We start from the raw sequence: 20481 nt of genomic DNA, 5'->3' as shown, positions 1-20481 counted from the left end.
AATAGAAGGAGCTACCTGCATTTGGTGTAAATGGGAGGGATGTGGAGAGGGGAATTATTCCTGAGAACAGGTTGTTTGGGTCTTATTGTAGGGGTGATACGATGCGGTGAGGTGAGGTGAAGTGATGAACAAAATGTCAAATATTCGAATTAAATTTACATAAGTTATGGGTGTTGACATGATTACATATTGACTGCTGTTATTGGAGCTGTCACATCAGTTCAATACCAGTGACTCGTTATCGAAATCCCCTCGTTAATTTAAGTCATTGTAAGCATTGTTGTCTTCGATAAATTATTTGTTGTTGTAATTGTATCCGTGTTTGATTTACATCGGAAAGCAGTGAATTTCACAGAAATTGAAAATATTTACATTTCACCAGAAATCGTCAAAGCAATTAAAAGCAGTTAGTATCGAGAAATACCAGGTACACTGATACAAAAAGTACATTAAAAAAAGTTTACTTGGTTTGACATTTTTGGGACACTATCTAGCTTTAAATTTAGGCTCTAAAAAATTAAAATTACCTTCAAAAAAAGTGAATCCATCATGAAGGAAATATGGGTTAATTTTATAATTAATTAATAATTATAATAATTAATTTTAATAATATGTTAGTTTAAATAATCGTCGATATCACAAACATCGATAAATATAAACAAGTATATAAGGCCGTAAATTCGGCCAGGCCGAATCTTCTGTACCCTCCAGCATGGATTGCGTAGAAACTTCTACGAAAGACTGTCATCGATAATCGAATTACTTGGGTTGTGGTATCTTAAAACTTCTTAACATCGCTTTCTCAATTGTGAGTTAGTCCATTCGTGGTATGTATTAGACAATACGTATACTGAAAAAAATATTGTCGTGAGGTCAAAGATTTCATATCTTTAAAATACGAATACAAATTTTGCTTAGCATAGAAGACGCATTTCTCTAAAATAAAGTTATTTTCCTTGTCCAAAAGTCGATAAACTTTTCAATGAAGTCGTATTGTCCTTATAATTAAGTGATTTGACTTAAAAATGGGTATCTTAACATGAAAGAAAAAATTTATAGGCTAAGGTCAACTTGACTTTAATAATTCAGAAAAATTCTTTACATTTAATGAAACTGTCTTTAAATTTGTTGTCTTTTTGCATCAAAGCAAAAAATCGTTCTAATATAGGACATGTTTTTCAAAACTTTATTTTAAAGAAGCTTTTTACTTCAAACATAGCATAATTTCTACTGGAAGTCAAGTCCCAATTTGGAAAATAAAGTTGCCGTTAACTCGTTTTTAAAGAACTTTGATTGCATATGTAGAAAAAAAGCTGAGAAAGCGAAAAATTAAAATTTGCTTCCTAGAAGCAAGAACACAAAACCTAAATTTAAAAGAGAATTGTGTCTTAAAAGTATCCTTACTTGTATTCTCCGTTTCTTTGGCTCGGAATCAATACCAAATTTTTTAAAGTAAAGACAAAATCTTTGGAACCGAGTATGCTTTTTTTTTCAGTGTAGAGAGCCAGAATTGAAATATGGGGGTCGCTTATATGGGGGCTATATACAATTATGAACTTGATATGGACCAATTTTTGTGTGATTGGGGATCGATTTATCTTATGGCTATATATAACTACACACAAAAAATTATCACCAAAATTTTTTCAATTAAACATTTAACTGAATTTGGAAACGGATTCAATTAATATGTCAATTGATTCAATTAATTATTTAATCAAATCCGAATAAAAACCAATTAAAAAAATGATTGATATTTGTTACGATTCCAATTAAAATATTAATTGATTCAATCAATTTGTTAATCAATTCGGAAATAATTTTCAATTACAAACGTGATTGAAATTTTTTCCGTTTCCAATTACACATGTGATTGATCCAATCACCTTTGTGATTGAAATTGAATAATTTTGAGCAATGGAAAGAGCGAAAAGAGAACAAGAGAATGGGTATTTATAAAAAGATGTATGATGGAGAGATCAGTCTGTGGAAGTAATTCGTAACGAACGGTTGGGGTTTTGTTTTTCGCGTAAATTGAAAAACATGATTGGCGACATTCTGTCTGCTACATTCAAAATGTGTGCATAAATATTTTGAACGCAACAACAAATCATAGCAAAGGGTTGAAATAAATAAAGTGTGCAACAACAAATGGCCACGTGGTAAACGTTTGAAAAAATATATGACAGAACGCATTAGAAATTACCTGTGTTTGTGTTTTGTGGTATTGTAAAAATGGAAAACAATCTACGTTTATTGAAGGTAAGACATTGTGAAATGTGAATACTGTTTTCTATTGAAGCCTGTTTACATTAAGCAAAGTAAAATAATATATTTTTTATTCATTTATTTTAGTGAGCAATTTTATTTCGTGAAATTGGTCAATCAATCAACTGCATCATTTTATCAAATATATAAGAATATAAGAATATGTTTGCAATCAAAAGGTGGGTACCATATTGATCTTTTAAAATTATAATTTTTTTCACTCCTAGTTTTCTTTAAACCAAGAGCGGTGTGGGTTTGTTGGTATGGGTCTTGAAGTTGCGAAGTAGCGTTGACATTAGACTGAATTTTTGTTTTACCTGCCTTTTTCAGTTTGAACCCAAGTAGATAGCAGTATATCTGATATATAAACTAATGAGCTGAATTATGTAACGGTAAAAAAGTTCTTTCTTTTGAATTTAAAAATATGAAAAATATCCGAAAATAATAAAAATATGTATTTTCCATTTATATTTTTTCTATTTCCAGAATTTGCAAAGTATCATAAACATAATACCAAATATTTCATTGTTTTGCCATTATTTTTGTCTTTGATTGGTTCAAGTTTTAATAGACGATTTCAGTGTGTGGAAATTTTGGAAAGGAATTGTACTAAAATTAAATTACCGAGCTCCTTAATACACCTTTTTATGCTAGAAGACTACAACTGCAAAAGAAGATTATAAATCTGCAACCTGGAACTAAGAATTTAACTTGATATTCTATGCAGGTAAGTTTTAGCAAAATTAACTTTTAATTGAACAAAATTAAATTCGAATTATTCTGTTTACTTTCAGAAAAACTAATTTAGCTTACAGGTTGCTGATTTACTGGAAATCTAGGCGCATTTACATATTAGAAGGAACATGCTGACATGGTTATTATGATAAGGAAGATAATGATTTATATAGTCTATTTTTTTCACCCTATAGTTGTTATTGATAGTAATTGTATGTGTAAGTTATGTTAGAACAAAACACAAATGACAAGAACCAAATTTATTTGTCTATTGCATAATTCAAAAAATAATAAAATATTAAATATGTTTTATAAGAAACACATATTTTCTATTATTTCAAATAAAACTAAATACGATTTTGGGGGCGCAATATAAACATTTTTTGATTGAAATTTATAGCCAATTTCAATTAATTATTTAATTGAATGAATCAAATAGTTGATTAATTTTTGTCGCGAAATTAATTAAAATTTTAATTGATTCAATTAAAACTGTGATTGAATTTTATGTTAAAAATCAATCACGTTTTTAATTGATTCAATCACACAATTAATTGATTCCGTTACAAAAGTCAATTAAATTTTTAATTGAAAATCGTTTTGGTTTTCAATCAAAATGGGTGATTGATACTATCATTTTCGTGATTGAAGATATTTCAATTAAAAAAATGATTGAATCCGCGATTTTCGTGATTGAAATCAAAAAAATTTTTTTGTGTGTATAGACCGATATGGACCTAGTTAGATATGGTTGTTAACGGCCATATACTAGCACGGCCATATACTATAACGGCCATTTGCTCCTCCAAGAGGCTCCAAAACTAAATCTCGGGATCGGTTCATATGCGGGCTCTATATGATTATGGACTGATAGGGACCACTTTTGGCATAGTTGTTAAATATCATATACTACCACCAAATTTCAACCAGATCGGATGACTTTTGCTTCTCCAAAAGGCACCGGAGGTCAAATCTGGGGATCGGTGGCCAAACATGGGGGCTATATATAATTATGGACTGATATGAACCAATTCCTGCATTGTTGTTGGATACCATATACTAACTTCAGGTACCAAATTTCAACCGAATCGGATGAATTTTGCCCTTCCAAGAGGCTCCGGAGGTCAAATCTGGGGATCGGTTTATATGGGGGCTATAAATAATTATGGACCGATTTCGACCAATTTTTGCATGGGTGTTTGAGGCCATATATTAACACCACGTACCAAATTTCAACTGAATCAGATGAACTTTGGTCTTGCAAGAGGCTCCGGAGGTCAAATCTGGTGATCGGTTGATATGGGGGCTATATATAATTATAGACCGATGTGGACCAATTTTTGCATGGTCATTAGAGACCATATACTAACACCATGTACCAAATTTCAGACGGATCGGATGAAATTTGCTTCTCTTAGAGGCCTCGCAAGCCAAATCGGGGGATCGGTTTATATGGGGGCTATATATAATTATGGACCGATGTGGACCAATTTTTGCATGGTTGTTAGAGACCATATACTAACACCATGTACCAAATTTGAGCCGGATCGGATGAAATTTGCTTCTCTTAGAGGCCTCGCAAGCCAAATCGGGGGATCGGTTTATATGGAGGCTATATATAATTATGGACCGATGTGGACCAATTTTTGCATGGTTGTTAGAGACTATATACTAACACTATGTACCAAATTTCAGCCGGGTCCGTTTATATGGGGGCTATACGTAAAAGTAGACCGATATGGCCCATTTGCAATACCATCCAACCTACGTCAATAGCAACTACTTGTGCCAAGTTTCAAGTCGATAGCTTGTTTCGTTCGGAAGTTAGCGTGATTTAAACAGACGGACGGACGGACGTACATGCTCAGATCGACTCAGAATTTCACCACGACCCAGAATATATATACTTTATGGGGTCTTAGAGCAATATTTCGATGTGTTACAAACGGAATGACAATGTTAATATACCCCCATCCTATGGTGGAGGGTATAAAAAAAGGTATGTATAGGTACGTCTACAAATAATTACGAATCGATATGGACTTTTGCACGGTACGTAGAGAGCCAGAATTGAAATATGGGGGTCGCTTATATGGGGGCTATATACAATTATGAACTTGATATGGACCAATTCTTGTGTGATTGGGAATCGATTTATCTGAGGGCTATATATAACTATAGACCGATATGGACCTAGTTAGATATGGTTGTTAACGGCCATATACTAGCACAATGTACCAAATTTCAACTGACTCGGATGAAATTTGCTTCTCAAAGAGACTCCAAAACCAAATCTCGGGATCGGTTTATATGGGGGCTATATATGATTATGGACTGATATGGACCACTTGTGGCATGGTTGTTAAATATCATATACGACCACCACGTACCAAATTTCAAGCAGATCGGATGAATTTTGCTTCTCCAAAAGGCACGGGAGGTCAAACCTGGGGATCGGTTTATATGGGGGCTATATATAATTATGGACCGATTTTGAACAATTTTTGCATGGGGATTTGAGGCCATATATTAACACCACGTACCAAATTTCAACTGAATCAGATGAATTTTGGTCTTCAAAGAGACTCCGGAGGTCAAATCTGGTGATCGGGGCTATATATAATTGTGGACCGATGTGGACCAATTTTTGCATGGTCATTAGGGACCATATACTAACATCATGTACCAAATTTCAGCCAGATCAGATGAAATTTGCTTATCTTAAAAGATCCGCAAGCTAAATTTGGGGGTCCGTTTATTTGGGGTCTATACGTAAAAGTGAACCGATATGGCCCATTTGCAATACCATCCGACCTTCATCAATAACAAGTACTTGTGCCAAGTTTCAAGTCGATAGCTTGTTTCGTTCGGAAGTTAGCGTGACTTCAACAGACGGACGGACGGACGGACGGACATGATCAGATCGACTCAGAATTTCACCACGAACCAGAATATATATACTTTATGGGCTCTTAGAGCAATATTTCGATGTGTTACAAACGGAATGTTAAAGTTAATATACCCCCATCCTATGATGGAGGATATAAAAATAAATTATTGTAGATGGGAAGAAACCAGAATATTTAATTCAATGATATATGTATTTTGAATATATATAATCATATAATCATATCTTGAATAAATACTGAATGGTATTTGGTAGGGGGAGATGACAAACCCAAAAACCCCTTTAGCTACGCCTATGCTATTAAGCAAATACCGATAATAAAAGTTCTGCTCAAACGAAAAAATTGTAATCACCTGATAGCGTTTTTAAAAAACAAATTTTCCCAAAAATGTTTACGTTTGATATAAACTTATCGCAGCCATCTTGGGAGAAAGTTTCAGAGGCTCCAACATATTAAGGAATGTCAAAGTCTGCAGACAATAACAACTACGCCATGGCATTTATGCAAATTTACCAAGTGATAAAATATGGTCAACTATTTTGGAAAACTGTGACTCTTTTGGTTTGTCCCGGCAAATCCCGGAATGTACGGCGCAATGTCCCGGATTTCTGCAACTATCATCTGGCAACCCTAATGGTACCTGATTTTAATTATTTGAAGGAGGACCTTCCCTTGCCCGACTTGTTTGCATAAATTTATATATTGACCAAACCCTTCGACATAACCACGAATAAACAAAATATTTGACTCACTATGTCACACTTCTCTTGGCCAGACCCACGTACACCCTCAAAAAAAAAAATCGCTTCTTTAACATATGTTCCAAACATATTTTGCAGGAAGCACATATATTATTGCATACTGCCGAAACATTAATATGTTTGTTTTATGTGAACATATTATATGTTTGGAAGCATTTTGAGCCAAAAATATTATATGCTTGGAAGAATTTTTCCCAAACACGATTGTGCTCATTCCCTAACATACTCGTAATTTTCACTTCCACGAAATTTTTAGTTATTGGCACCTTTCTCTGTAATACAAATAATGTTGAAGAAATTATTCACTTTTATAAATTTTTTTAAATTTTACCTTTCGCCTGCACGGAGAATCGAACCGAGGACCATACAGTTTGTAAGCCAACACACTATCCACTGGGCTACGTAGCTGTTATAGTCACCAGTAGATAATTATCGTTTTAAGTTACATTTATATAGCATAGTTTGCAGCGCCCACGAGCCCATGCAAACATAACATTATTTAACAGAAACATACATTTGTTTGCCACGTGGAGCAGTGGTTAGCATGTCTGCCTTGCATGCAAAGGGTCGTGGGTTCAATCCCTGCTCCGACCGAACATTTTTTTTTTTTTTTTTTTAATTTACACATTTATATTTATACTATATTAATTTTTTTAAATGAAACATCGAAATGTGCGTTATTAAAGATTTATAGTCAGTAACAGTGCTTGATATAAACGAAATTGAATGATTTTTGGATAAAATATTATTTTTTATTGCAAAAATAACAATCTTGTAATAAAAAACTGTTTTCGTACAAAACTTTAAAATTTGGAAGGAATTCAAAAACTAACAAACCAAAACTAACGTGGAGTCGAGTATAAACATACATACATAATTTTATAATATAAACATAAATTTATTTAGGAGTGAACAGTTTTTTACTAGTGTTGAGTCGTTTGAGGAATTAGAGATGTGAACTTAGGTTCATACGAGTTGGGTAAAAGCCAGAAAAGAGAGCGAAGGTGGAGATAGGTCTTTAAAGGCAAACGGGGACCTTAGACATCGATATGGTATTATTAAATCAAAGGGAAAACCAAATCACTGTGACATTGAGCTCAGGCTCACTGGATAATCATGAACTCCACACACGAACGGTTACTTACATATTTCGCTATCAAAAAATGATCAAAGTAAAAAACCACGGGAGGTTTGGAATTCGTTGTAGACTTTTATTACTTGATCGAGAGATGTGTCCCAGGTGACGGCTGGATAGAGAAAGAGAAGGTGGAAAGTGAGCTCGCAGGCTACTAGATCAAAGAATAAAAGGACAGAAAAAAAAGCAGAGTTGCCACTTAGACTATTTTTTCCTTTAGCCTATTACATTATTTTCATTTAATCTATTACATCTTAACGGATATTGGAAACTTAAGAAGACAGAAAGAAATTCAAAATCTAGGAGAATACAATTATATCTATTTTAATTCAATCCAATGTAATTCATTTCAAATTGTTATATATATTAGACTTAATTAAGTAATGTGGTGTACTAGGAGAAAGTACATTAAACATTCTCCCCGGCTTGGGCGAGAAGACCAATTAAGGGTGGTCCAAGACTTCACTGAGTCGTTTGAGGGTTCTTATGGCAATCCGGAGAATGTGTACTGGGAGAGATCTAGGTATTCGTTGCCGTCCGGCTAATCGTATTTCTCTCATTCGTTCCTCTCGAACTTGTCGCCTAGCTTCGATACGATTGATTTCGTCTCTCAAATCTTCCTGTCTGTTCTGTGGCGCAAAGTGGTAACCGGGCTCATGATGATTGCGACCTCGCTCGATGTCGTCTAAGCTTACCCTCGGTATGGGATGTATATGTAGAAGCGAATGGTGTTCGTCGTTGCATATTTTACACCCGCTTTGAGAAGTACACTCGTATGTCCTATGTGAACGCGCCAGGCAATTGAAACAATATCCTAGGCGTCGTACTTCCCGTCGGCGAGCACCAACATCTAGGTCCAAAAAACGGCGACAGAATCGTAAGGAATGATAGCGCTCACACACTAAGCATTTGTGGAGGTCGGGGTTTCGAGGAGCCCTGTGGATATAAATAGAAAAAAAAAATTGAGTATACCTATTACTAAAGCTAGCAGAAACAAATCATATTCCTGAGAGGAGAATTTTGAGGAGAACCAGCATAAACTAGTGGAGACTGGTGGAAGAGAAGAGAATACTTAGAGAAAAAACGATAGGTGTCAGGTTGAAGAGGAGGTCAACGGAAATACTTTATGAGAAGTTTGTATACTTTTGAAAAATTATTGCGATGCTGAGGATTCATTGGATTTTATGGGCGGTTCGTAGAACAGAGGGCATATTTTTGTTATATCTCTGGTAATGGAGCCATTACTTGTGCGTATATCGACCACCCGAATAAGGCCATCACGTCCCTGATGCACAGCTTTAATACGACCTAGTTTCCATTCGCACGGTGGTATTTGATCATCCTTGATTACAACGAGTTGGTGGATTTTTAAATTCTCAGTTGGGTAGTGCCATTTATATCGTTGTTGCAATTCCTTTAAGTATTCATCCTTCCAACGACGAGCAAATTCGTGCTGTTGTGATTTCAGTTTATCCCAACGATCAGTGTATGACAAATTATCTTGCACAGTTTCTGGAGTGGCTACGAGAGGAGCACCTCGAAGAAAATGACCGGGTGTCAAAGCAAGCATCTCGAAAGGATCGTCAGTCATGGAAGATAGCGGGCGTGAGTTTAAAACGGCTTCAATTCTTGTAAGTAGCGTCGCAAATTCTTCGAATGTATATTTGTGATTCTGGGCAACTTTGCGGAAATGAATTTTGAAAGATTTTACCCCGGCTTCCCACAACCCTCCCATATGTGGGGCATTTGGGGGAATGAAAGACCATTAAAAACAGTATATTTCGTATTTCCTGGCGATATCCTTCGCGGCGGAATTTAGGAATGCTTTAAATTCGTACCTTAGTTTCCTTTCAGCACCGATAAAATTTGTTCCGTTGTCAGACATTATTTTCGACGGAAGACCTCTTCTTCCTACAAATCGGATAAACGCAGCGAGAAAAGATTCGGAGGAGAGGCTAGAACACAATTCCAAATGGATGGCTTTTGTACTAAAGCAGACGAAAACGCATACGTAACCCTTCTGATAGATAGCTTGTCTGAGGTTCGAGGCTTTTATAGTGAAAGGTCCTGCAAAATCTAAACCGGTAATAGTAAACGGAAGTGAAAATGAGCTTCGTTCCTGGGGAAGTGCGCTCATTTGTTGGGATAGGAGTTTCCGTTTGTAGATAGTACAAGTTTTACAAGACCGTATACATTTTTTGATCGCTGACCTTAGTCTAGACACGTAGTATTCCTCTCGCATAGATCGCATCAATAAATTATTTTCTGCGTGCAACAAAGTCAGGTGTAGATACGCAATGTACAATTGACAGAATCGAGATTTAACTGGCAAGATTATGGGGTGACGTTCGCTAAATCGTAAATTCGAATTAGCTATTCGCCCATTTATACGCATAATACCGCTGGGATCAAGATAGGGGTTCATTGAATAAAGTGAGCTTTTGCGATGAACTTGTTTAGACAATGTTAGAGCATTATATTCATGGGGATAATATTTCCGTTGTGTGACACGAATGAGCAAGTCTCTAGTCTCTTTAAATTCCTCGTGAGAGATTGTTAACGAGGAGGAGACTATTTGTCGTCGTGATGATTTGTAAAATCGCACTACATAAGTGATAACTCGTAAAGCGTGAGCCCAGCATGAAAACCTATTCAACATATCATCGCTGCTGTCACTTAAGTGAAATGTCTCAACCTTTCGAACTTCTGGCGGATTTTCAACGAAGACAACAGATTTCGGCCAGTTTTCGGGAGGTTCAATAAGCCACTCCGGGCCGTGCCACCAAAGTGAGTTGTTCATAAGTTCCGTTGGAGAACAACCACGCGAACCCAGATCTGCCGGGTTTTCGTTAGAACGTATATGACGCCACGAGCGGTTTCCTATATTTCGTAATATTTTAGCTATGCGATTGGCTACAAAAGTTTTCCATGTGTGTGGAGGTTTTCCTAACCAACCCAAAGCAATAGAAGAATCGCACCAAAGAAATAATTCAACTTTGTTCAGGGAAATGTCTCTGAGAACATGTTTAATCAACTGAGAGAGAAGGACAGCACCACAAAGTTCTAACCGGGGTAAGCTGAGCGGATCAATGGGGGCTACCTTGGTCTTAGACACCAAGAGATTACTTAATACTGACTCTCCTGTGTCTACACGTAGGTACAGTGCAGCGCAATATGCCTTCTCAGAGGCATCACAAAATCCGTGAACCTGAGTTTTGAATTTGGGGGAGAAATGTATCCATCGAGGTATTTTTATTTGAGAGGTGTAATGAAGAGATTCTAAGAATTGATTCCATTTTAACAATGTATTCGGTTTTACATTCTCGTCCCATCCTGTGCCCTCTAACCACAAATGTTGTAGTAGAATTTTGGCCTGAATCACAATGGGAGAGATCCAACCAGCAGGATCAAATAATTTGGACACCGCAGATAAAATTTGTCGTTTTGTAGCGGATTGTGTGATTCTCGGGGGATCAATTTTGTAAGAAAAACCATCTTCGAGAGCATTCCATTGGACGCCCAAGGTTTTTGTTCCACTGGTTTCATAAAACTTGAGAAATTTTGAATCCAAAACTCTATCCTCGGCGACGGAATTGAGAATCTCCGCATTATTTGAAGTGATTTTCTTGAGTTGGAAACCAGCAGAGCTTAGCATTTCAAGTAGTTGGGACAAGGATTCTATCGCAGATTCTGGATCGTGAGCTCCAGAAAGTACATCATCCACATACATCTCGTTCCTAATGATTTGGGCGGCACGGGGATAAGAATCTTCTGAATCCTGAGCAAGTTGGATTAAGGTTCTTATAGCCAAATAGGGAGCACAATTCACTCCAAATGTCACTGTTCTAAGGGCATAATCTTTGATAGCACTTGTGGGTGAAGGACGGAAGAGTATTCGTTGGAAATGAGTGTCGTCGTCGTGGACTAATATTTGGCGATACATCTTCTCGATGTCGCCGTTAAAGACATACTTGAAAAGTTGCCATCTGAGGATAAGGGTCATTAGGTCAGATTGAAGGGTGGGACCAACATGGAGAACATCGTTGAGTGATGTGCCAGAAGTGGTTCGCTTTGAGGCGTTGAAGACTACTCGAACTTTTGTACTGACACTTTGTGGTTTGAGAACAGCATGATGGGGCAGATAAAAAGATCCAAACGAGCCATTAAGAGACGTTTCCCTCGAAGTAGTGGGTCTCATTTGATCAAGATCCAGATATTCTCTAAGGACATTGTGATAAGTCTGACAAAGTTCAGGTTTGTTCTGAATGGATTGCTCCATCCGAGCGTATTGGATGAATGCCTGAGTTCGAGAATGACCCAGAGGGGATCGGAATTGGTAGTCTTCCTTGAAAGGGAGACGAACAATGTATCGACCGTCCTGGTTCCGGACAGTGGTCTTAGTGTAAAGGGCTTCACAGAATTTATCAGAAGGGGAAAGCGCCTTTTCTTCCGGGACCTCTTCCTGCTCCCAAAACAAACGCAGCTGTTTGCTGACGGGGTCATCAGTAACATCTGTTACTTGAATGGAAAAGGAAGAAACAGACCGAGTATCGACTGGTCCACTAATTACCCAACCAAATATAGTCGCCTGAGCCAGAAGGGAATCACAAATATTCCTTACTCCATGAAGAAGTATCTGAGGGAGGATATTACTTCCTAAGAGCAAATCCACATGACCCGGGCGGTGAAATTGTGGGTCCGCCAAATCTAATTCTTGAACGTCAGAAACGTTAATTTTTTCTTTGGGAACAAAGAAGTTCGGCAAAAGCCGAGTGATTTTGGGAACGACAATAGCTTGGGTGTCAATAATAAGATCGTGAGATTGTGATAATAGGGAGAGGGAGCAAACATGGCTGGAATTGGCAACAACTTGTCCACCAACACCACGAATCTCAAAATTCTTGCTTTCAGTAGGAAGAGAAATTCTCTGCTGAAGACTTCGAGAAATGAAAGTTTTCTCTGATCCTTGATCGAGAAAAGCACGGGCTTTAAATGTGTCTCCTCTGTGTTTAATGGTAACAATTGCCGTGGGTAACAAAGTGTTTTCTCTAGAGGAAGTCTCATTAGGAGAGGAAAAGTGTGCAGAAGTCTGCAAAACAGTAGCATTACCGGGTGAGCTAAATGTTTGGGACGAAGAGGTTTCAACTTGGTCTGCATCCGCTGACGCTGTTGTAAAATTCAACGTCGAAGACTGGGGATGCATTTCTGAGCCGGCAGGATTAATCGAAACTCTACTCTTCGGAAAGTGCAAAAGAGTATGATGATTCCTTTTACATTCAAGGCACACGAATTTACTCTTGCAGTCCTTTCGTACATGTCTATAGGAAAGACAATTGAGACATATATTGTTATCATTTACAAATCGGTTGCGAGATGGAGGGCTTAAATCTCTGAATTTAGTACAATCCTTGAGGGGGTGACTTAGGTCACAAAGCTTGCATTTGAGACTTGCGATGCCTTCGGTCTTGAAAGAGTTGACTCCGGCAGATCTCTTAGTGGGAAAAGATTTCGGACCGTGGATACTGTCAAGCCTCTCAACAATCTCGTATCGATTGGAGAGAAAACTGTCCATTTGGGACCATGTCGGAAGTTCTTTATGAGTATGGAGAGATTGTTCCCACAAAGACAAAGTTTGGTGCGGTAACTTACTCGAACATAAGTATACTAGAATTGGGTCCCAGTCTTCAGTAGAAATATCATGGGTCTTAAGGGCAGCGAGGTAATCGTTAATGGTTGACTGAATCCTTTGCAACGCTTCACCACTTTCTGACGAAATAGCTTTCAAGTTTAAGAGAATTTTTAATTGATTATCTACAAGTATCCTTTTGTTCTCATATCTTGCACGCAATGCTTCCCAAGCCAAAGCAAAGTTCTCACCGCATAACTGGTACTTCCTCACAATACCCGCAGCCTGACCGCTTACCTTGAGGCGAAGATGGTAAAGTTTTTGAACGGGAGTCAATTTGGGGTGATTGATATACACCGCGGTAAACATATCGCGAAAAGAAGGCCACTCCTCATACCCGCCTTGAAAATTCTCAGTATCGCATGGGGGGACCTTAATACAACTGAAGGATGAGTCTGAATTACCGAGTGGTAATGAAGCCTGAGATGGGTTAGGAGGAGCTATAAAAGTCTTCTGTGCGTCCATTATCTTTGCCTTACACGTGTGAAAAAGTAAGGTACAACTTCTGTACTTTTCCTTGGCAGCGGTTATGAATTCATCGGTGAATTTTCCCCCCTTAGTGGTGAAAATCTTTTTATAGGATGTTTGGACATTTGCCCACCTTTCATGTAAATCTTGAGAGGCTACTGTTAAAGAGGAGTCGGTATGATCCGTTTCTGGTCTCTCATCGAAGTCGGTACAAAACATGACCAGATCATCAGAAAAGAAAATAAAGTCTGCCTGTAAGTCGTCCATTCTGGGAGCGTATCCGTGGAAGAGAGACAGAAGAGACACAGTGTCAAGAGAAAATATATGCAGGTGAGAGTAGAGCAAAAGATTGCAACTTCACGATAAAACAAATACTCAGTCTTTCAAAAGTAAAACTCGAGGAAAAAGAGAAGATGCGGGGCCACGTTAATTCTTTTCGAGGGAATGAATCGTAGCGTGAAATAGTAGACGGAGTATATCCGTGGTAATATCTCTTGGGACTCAAACCGTTACACAACCAAAAAAGAAATCAGAATGCACCAGGGTTTCCGAGGATTGATTTCGTTGCATGCTACCGAAATGAGACATTGACTAGAGCAGGGGACCTAAAACCGGCAACTGGTACCAACCTTTGAGTCTGTTTCAACCTCACAAGCCATTTGAAGCCATGACACAAGCAAGCAAGTTTGAGCGCTGACCCCAGGACTGAAATTTTAGGCCTTATAGCGAGCAATGTTCAATTGGGTAGTCATTAACTAGTCGTTCCCCCAGCCAACCCGAGAGAGCAAACTTAACTTTGTTTAGCAGAGTTATAGAGACAAAATCTTGAGAGAAAAAAATATAGAAATAAATTGACGAGAAAATTTCGTATAGAAATAAAATCCTGCAGAGACTTCCGCTTCTGAGACGAATTTCTATGGAAATCCAATTCCCACAGTACGCTCTTTAAAAAATGGAATCTCGAGAACACTTTCCCCAGGAATTAAAAAGGCTGAGAAACTCTTTCTATGGGAATGAGAACAAGAGAAAACTTTCCGTAGAAATAAAAATTTGAGACAATTTTCCTATGGAAACAAACCATGAGAAAGCTTTCTATAGAAATAAAATTTTGTGGAAATTTTCAATAGAAGTAAAAATCTTGAGAAGATTTTCTATAGCAATACTATTCCGAGAACCTTTTTATAAAGATAAAATTTCGAGACAGTTTGAGAAAAATTTCTACAGAAATGAAAACATGAGAAAACTTTCTATATAAAAAAAAAATTGAGACAATTTTTCTATGGAAACAAACCATGAGAAAACTTTTTATAGAAATAAAATTTTGTGAAAATTTTCTATAGAATTAAAAAAACTTGAGAAGATTTTCTATAGCAATACTATTCCGAGAACCTTTTTATAAAGATAAAATTTCGAGACAGTTTGAGACAATTTTCTACAGAAATGAAAACATGAGAAAACTTTCTATAGAAATAAACGCTGAGAAAAAAAAAATCTATAGAAATAAAAATTCTTAGAAAATTTTCTATAGCAATGAAAATAGAGCAAACTTTCTATGAAAATAAAATTTTGAGAACATTTTCTAGAGAAATACAATCTTGAGAAATCTTTCTGAAAAATTTGAGAAAATTTTTCATAGAAATATAATTCTGAAAAAAGTTTCTATCGCAATAAAATTTTGAGAAAAAAAAGGGCAACTCTGAGAAAATTCTCTATCGAAACAAACTTTATTTTTATGAAAATAAAACAGTTTTCAGAAAACTTTCTATCGATATAAATCCATGAGTTTCCATAGAGATACAATTTTTGAGAACTAAATTCTTGAGAAATAAAATTTTTGAGAAAATTTTATATATAAATACAATTTTCGGGTAAAATCTTTATAAAATAGACATTTGAGAATACTCTTTGTAGGAATAAAATCTTGAGAAAATTTTCTATAGAAATTGAAATTTGAGAAATTTTCTGTAGGAAAAAAAAAGAATTCCGAGATCACCAAAGGCAAATGTAGGCACGAAAAAACCACAACTTATCCATTAATGTAATTCGAATAATTCCTTAAATTGAAAATCGTACTGTGACAGCACATGTGACGTGTGAAATAGCCATTAATTAATTAATTCAATTCAGCACGAGCTCAAAATTTCTTCGTATCTAAGGCTTGTATCACAATATGTCGAAGCTCTTAGAGTACGGTACAATCATAACAGTTTCAACATATGTCCGAGATAACAGTCTCAACATATGCCCATAAACATAAATAAAATAAAATGAGTAATAACTAAGCACCACATTTGTAGGTAACCATCTTAACGAATTATTAGAATCACCAGGTACGGTTTTTAATTCCAACGAGAGGTGGCGCCACTATTTGTAACGAGATGGGCATATATATGACACATCAACGGAGTCTGTGCGACTCGTGGTTTCTGGTAACGAAACCCAATAAACTGTTCCAATAAGACCGTATTGAATACGTTCATATATGGTTGCCCCTGGCAACTAGTTCTCGTCTCTTACTCAAAATAGTACAAGAGTTCGGTAGCGTTATGACTTTGTAACTTCTGTTACTTTATTTTTGTATGAGATTCAATGTTATAATTCATTTATCGAATGTTGTCGAGAGTAATAGTATAAAGTTCAAAATTTGATGTAGATTAGTGTTACTGATTACAATTCTAACGTTGATGGTGGTATAGGCGGCTGTTAGGAGCGCAAAGCAATTTATGCTGGATCAATTAATTATTTAAAAAAAGATCTCAGATAATTATATTATTTTTCGGTTGCTCCCAATTTAGTAGCATATAAACAATAAAAAAAAAAAAAACAAAAACATGTTATGGACTTGCTCCTTTACAGCAGCCTATATGTGTTTTCGCTACCGTGGTCATTACCCAATCTCCTTATAATACATCAAACCAGCTGTGGGGTTTTAGGTGTTTCGTTGGTGTCATTTGCGGTACAACAAAGAAAAAGTGGCATACTCTTAGGAGCCTGCGATTAAAACAACCACTGGGAGATTGTAACGAAAACACTAAACTACTTTCTGAATAAAAATGGGCGGTGACTTACAGAACTTCCAAGAAATTGTACCAACTTTGCTGGACTACCGGTGCTGCTGTGGTCGTATCTGCCCTCAGTTGTCGAGATTATCTTGTGCCACTGCCGTTGAATGAGAAATGCTCACAATGGTTGCTGTAGTTTTATGCGTTCCATAAACCAAAACAAGTTTGCCCAAATGACTTACGGTGGCAAGAATCGTTGGCTTTCGTTCCCTTGCCTGTTGAGCTGGTGGATGGTGGAGTTCAGCAAAATGTACACTTAGGGGATGAACATATAAACACCGCAGTTGATGACATAGGCAACGGTGGCTGCGGCGTATGCCGCTACTGTCGGTGTTCGTTGTATGGGTAAAAGTCGTAGTTATGCGGTGTTGCTTGTGCGAATCGCGGAGATGGCTACGTAGATGTTGACAGACGTTTGGTGACCAGTTGCGCCGCCGTATACAAGTCTATACTGGTAAGACGATTTTGCAGCAATGTCAGACACACCGGCGCATATGTCCTCTTCTATCAAAACAAAATCAAACTTATTCGTGGTGGAGCTGGTGATGGATGAAGATTCGTGATTTGGTTGTTACGGTTAATTCTGTTTTGTATGTTTCACACCTGGAAAAAAGATTTGTTAGTACTTGGTATAGACTGGATATTTATATTTCTTTTCCCGGAGCAAATGACAAACAAATTCAATAAACCGTCCCACAACCATACATTGCAACCGAGAAACGCTTTTGTCGGTCGAGTCGGGTTGATTCGTGTTGGTTTCTCCTCAGTATGCTATCTAGCAGCTGTTCAATTAGGGCTTTTGTAATGCTTTACTCTAAAGGAAATAAACTTACTGTTGATTTGGATGATTTTTCGTCGTGTTATACACAGGTTCCACTAACGACTCCTGGGGCCTAACCTCGAACTTAGTGGCTACCTTCAAGTGCACCGTGGAAACTTACTCGCGCCCGGCAAACTGCAACAAATATCTATTCTCTTAGTAGGAATATACCACCAGTTCGTCGTGAGGGACATGTGAGATATTTGCTTTTTCCTCGTCCAATTGTTAGGTTGTTAGGTGATGGTGGTAAAAAGTATGGCCCAATTCTTCTTGAAAGTACCACACGACGGTTAGGTTACTGACGTCCCCTGAATCGTACTGCTGAAAACTAAAGGTTGGATTTGATGCAGTCCGACGGCGTCGTATAAAACAAACCTTGGACACACGTGCAGGGTGGTTACGTAACGTTACCCCTGGTAGATGCCTCCAATCCTTACCAGAAATGTTAAATCTGTCGTTGTACGCCCAACGTTATTTTCTTCATTTAACTCGTACGGATTGATACTCCCTTCGTACGGATTACTATCAACTTTTCTGCGTTCGCTCACTGTACCTTTTAACAAACTTTATTGTCACGTCTCAAATCTCAATTAATTATTATTTTTTTTCTTCCCAGTACTACCAACATTGAAAATGTCAAGTTAGTTATTATTTTTTTTTTATGACAGCCTACCATAACCATTCACAATAGGACACCTCAAAAGAACGTTGCCACTGTAAATTTGTGGGGATTATCCAAAACGGTCGGGTGAATAGAATTGCTCAAATAATTTAACTTGTTTTTTTTTTTTTATTAAAGGACTGTAGCGATTAACCAATGGTTACAAGAGAGGTTCGAAGGACCATAGGAGAGGTCCATAGGTCACTGGTTCAAATCCGGTTCGAAGGACCATGTTGAGTCGTTTGAGGAATTAGAGATGTGAACTTAGGTTCATACGAGTTGGGTAAAAGCCAGAAAAGAGAGCGAAGGTGGAGATGGGTCTTTAAAGGCAAACGGGGACCTTAGACATCGATATGGTATTATTAAATCAAAGGGAAAACCAAATCACTGTGACATTGAGCTCAGGCTCACTGGATAATCATGAACTCCACACACGAACGGTTACTTACATATTTCGCTATCAAAAAATGATCAAAGTAAAAAACCACGGGAGGTTTGGAATTCGTTGTAGACTTTTATTACTTGATCGAGAGATGTGTCCCAGGTGACGGCTGGATAGAGAAAGAGAAGGTGGAAAGTGAGCTCGCAGGCTACTAGATCAAAGAATAAAAGGACAGAAAAAAAAGCAGAGTTGCCACTTAGACTATTTTTTCCTTTAGCCTATTACATTATTTTCATTTAATCTATTACATCTTAACGGATATTGGAAACTTAAGAAGACAGAAAGAAATTCAAAATCTAGGAGAATATAATTATATCTATTTTAATTCAATCCAATGTAATTCATTTCAAATTGTTATATATATTAGACTTAATTAAGTAATGTGGTGTACTAGGAGAAAGTACATTAAACAACTAGCATTTAACACCATCGATCTAAAATTCCTTTTATTTTTCTTTAATAATTCATTTTAAAGAAAATAAACTTTTTAAATTGTTTTAGCTGTAAAAGTCGAACTTAATGCCCGCTTTTATATTTGATGGTGTCCGTCAACTCCTCGTGGACTACTTTTTAATAAAGAGAAACTAAACTTTGTTTTTTTACATTTTACTGTGTAATTTTTCACTATTTCCTCCTTATTTCATTTTACCGTCCCAACTCTAAAAAGAGTATAGTGCCCTTTCGTTATTTTTATGAAGACCCCTGATTTCTTTCAACGAACCAAGAAAAAAATAATGCCAAAATGATAAACAAAACACATGTCCACACATACATAAAATGCTGCTCTCAAGGCGAAAACATAAGCTGTTTGTTTTTCAAATGTCTATTCTCTTGGTTCAGAATGTATATTCTCTTTATTCAAATTAAATAATATTTAGACTTAAACATATCAAATTTTTGGCCTTATCATAAAACAGTTTTCCGAAACAACATTCAAGCGGTTTCACAGAAATTGTTCTCTTTTGACTCTTTTGCTGTGTTATATTGATATCTTTCGTCAACTCTCCCGGTTTCCATCTCTATTTCTCTCTATACTCTCTCTGTCGCTTTGAATAAAATATCACAACATATGTATGTTTAGTTGAAATTTGTAAATTTATATATGTTTGTATTCACACATATGATTTTTATGAAACATTCAAACATAATATATTCTAACATATTAACATAGATGTCCCAAACATTTAGTGTTAGTTTAGGAAAATTACATGTTCGCACTTAAATATATTGTGGTTTAAAATCGTGCCCGAAACACATTTTGTTTATATCGGAACATATGAAAAACATATTTTTCTAACAGTGTATGAATGTGACAAAACAATTATCCACTTTTTGGACCAATTAAAGGTGGACTTCCATTTGTTGAGTCTTATTTTAAAGTAGATAGCATCAATAATTTCCCTTTGCATTCACATCTCCTCACTTCTGTCTAGAACTTTAATCTCCTGAATTTTACGGCAATTACCCTTTTGGCATCAACATTTAATGCCAGGGAATGGGTTGGATACAACAATCATCATTATACACAATTATC

At 36.7% G+C, this 20481-nt stretch overlaps 1 protein-coding gene across 8 annotated transcripts; it reads right to left on the bottom strand.

Annotated features, from left to right (window-relative positions):
• Positions 1-8108: 8108 nt before the first annotated feature.
• On the bottom strand, positions 8109-19240 carry LOC142226585 (uncharacterized). Of its 8 annotated transcripts, none has more exons than XR_012719697.1 (4): positions 18220-18471; positions 17858-18172; positions 17032-17627; positions 8109-8744 (listed from the first exon to the last, which is right to left on the bottom strand). XR_012719697.1 is itself a non-coding variant. In XM_075296681.1 (2 exons), coding segments are annotated over exons 1-2 (495 nt in total). In that variant the 5' UTR covers positions 18957-19240; the 3' UTR covers positions 8109-8251. The 8 variants fall into 8 exon arrangements, 1 of the variants encoding a protein (XP_075152796.1); XR_012719699.1 differs by having other exon boundaries at positions 17858-18162; XR_012719696.1 differs by having other exon boundaries at positions 18282-18471.
• Between the last annotated feature and the right edge of the window lie 1241 nt (positions 19241-20481).

Source organism: Haematobia irritans, chromosome 2 (genome assembly GCF_050003625.1).
Source record: "Haematobia irritans isolate KBUSLIRL chromosome 2, ASM5000362v1, whole genome shotgun sequence".
NCBI lineage: Eukaryota > Metazoa > Arthropoda > Insecta > Diptera > Muscidae > Haematobia > Haematobia irritans.
The sequence above is the reverse complement of the archived record's forward strand: the minus strand, read 5'-3'. Positions and strand labels throughout refer to the sequence as shown.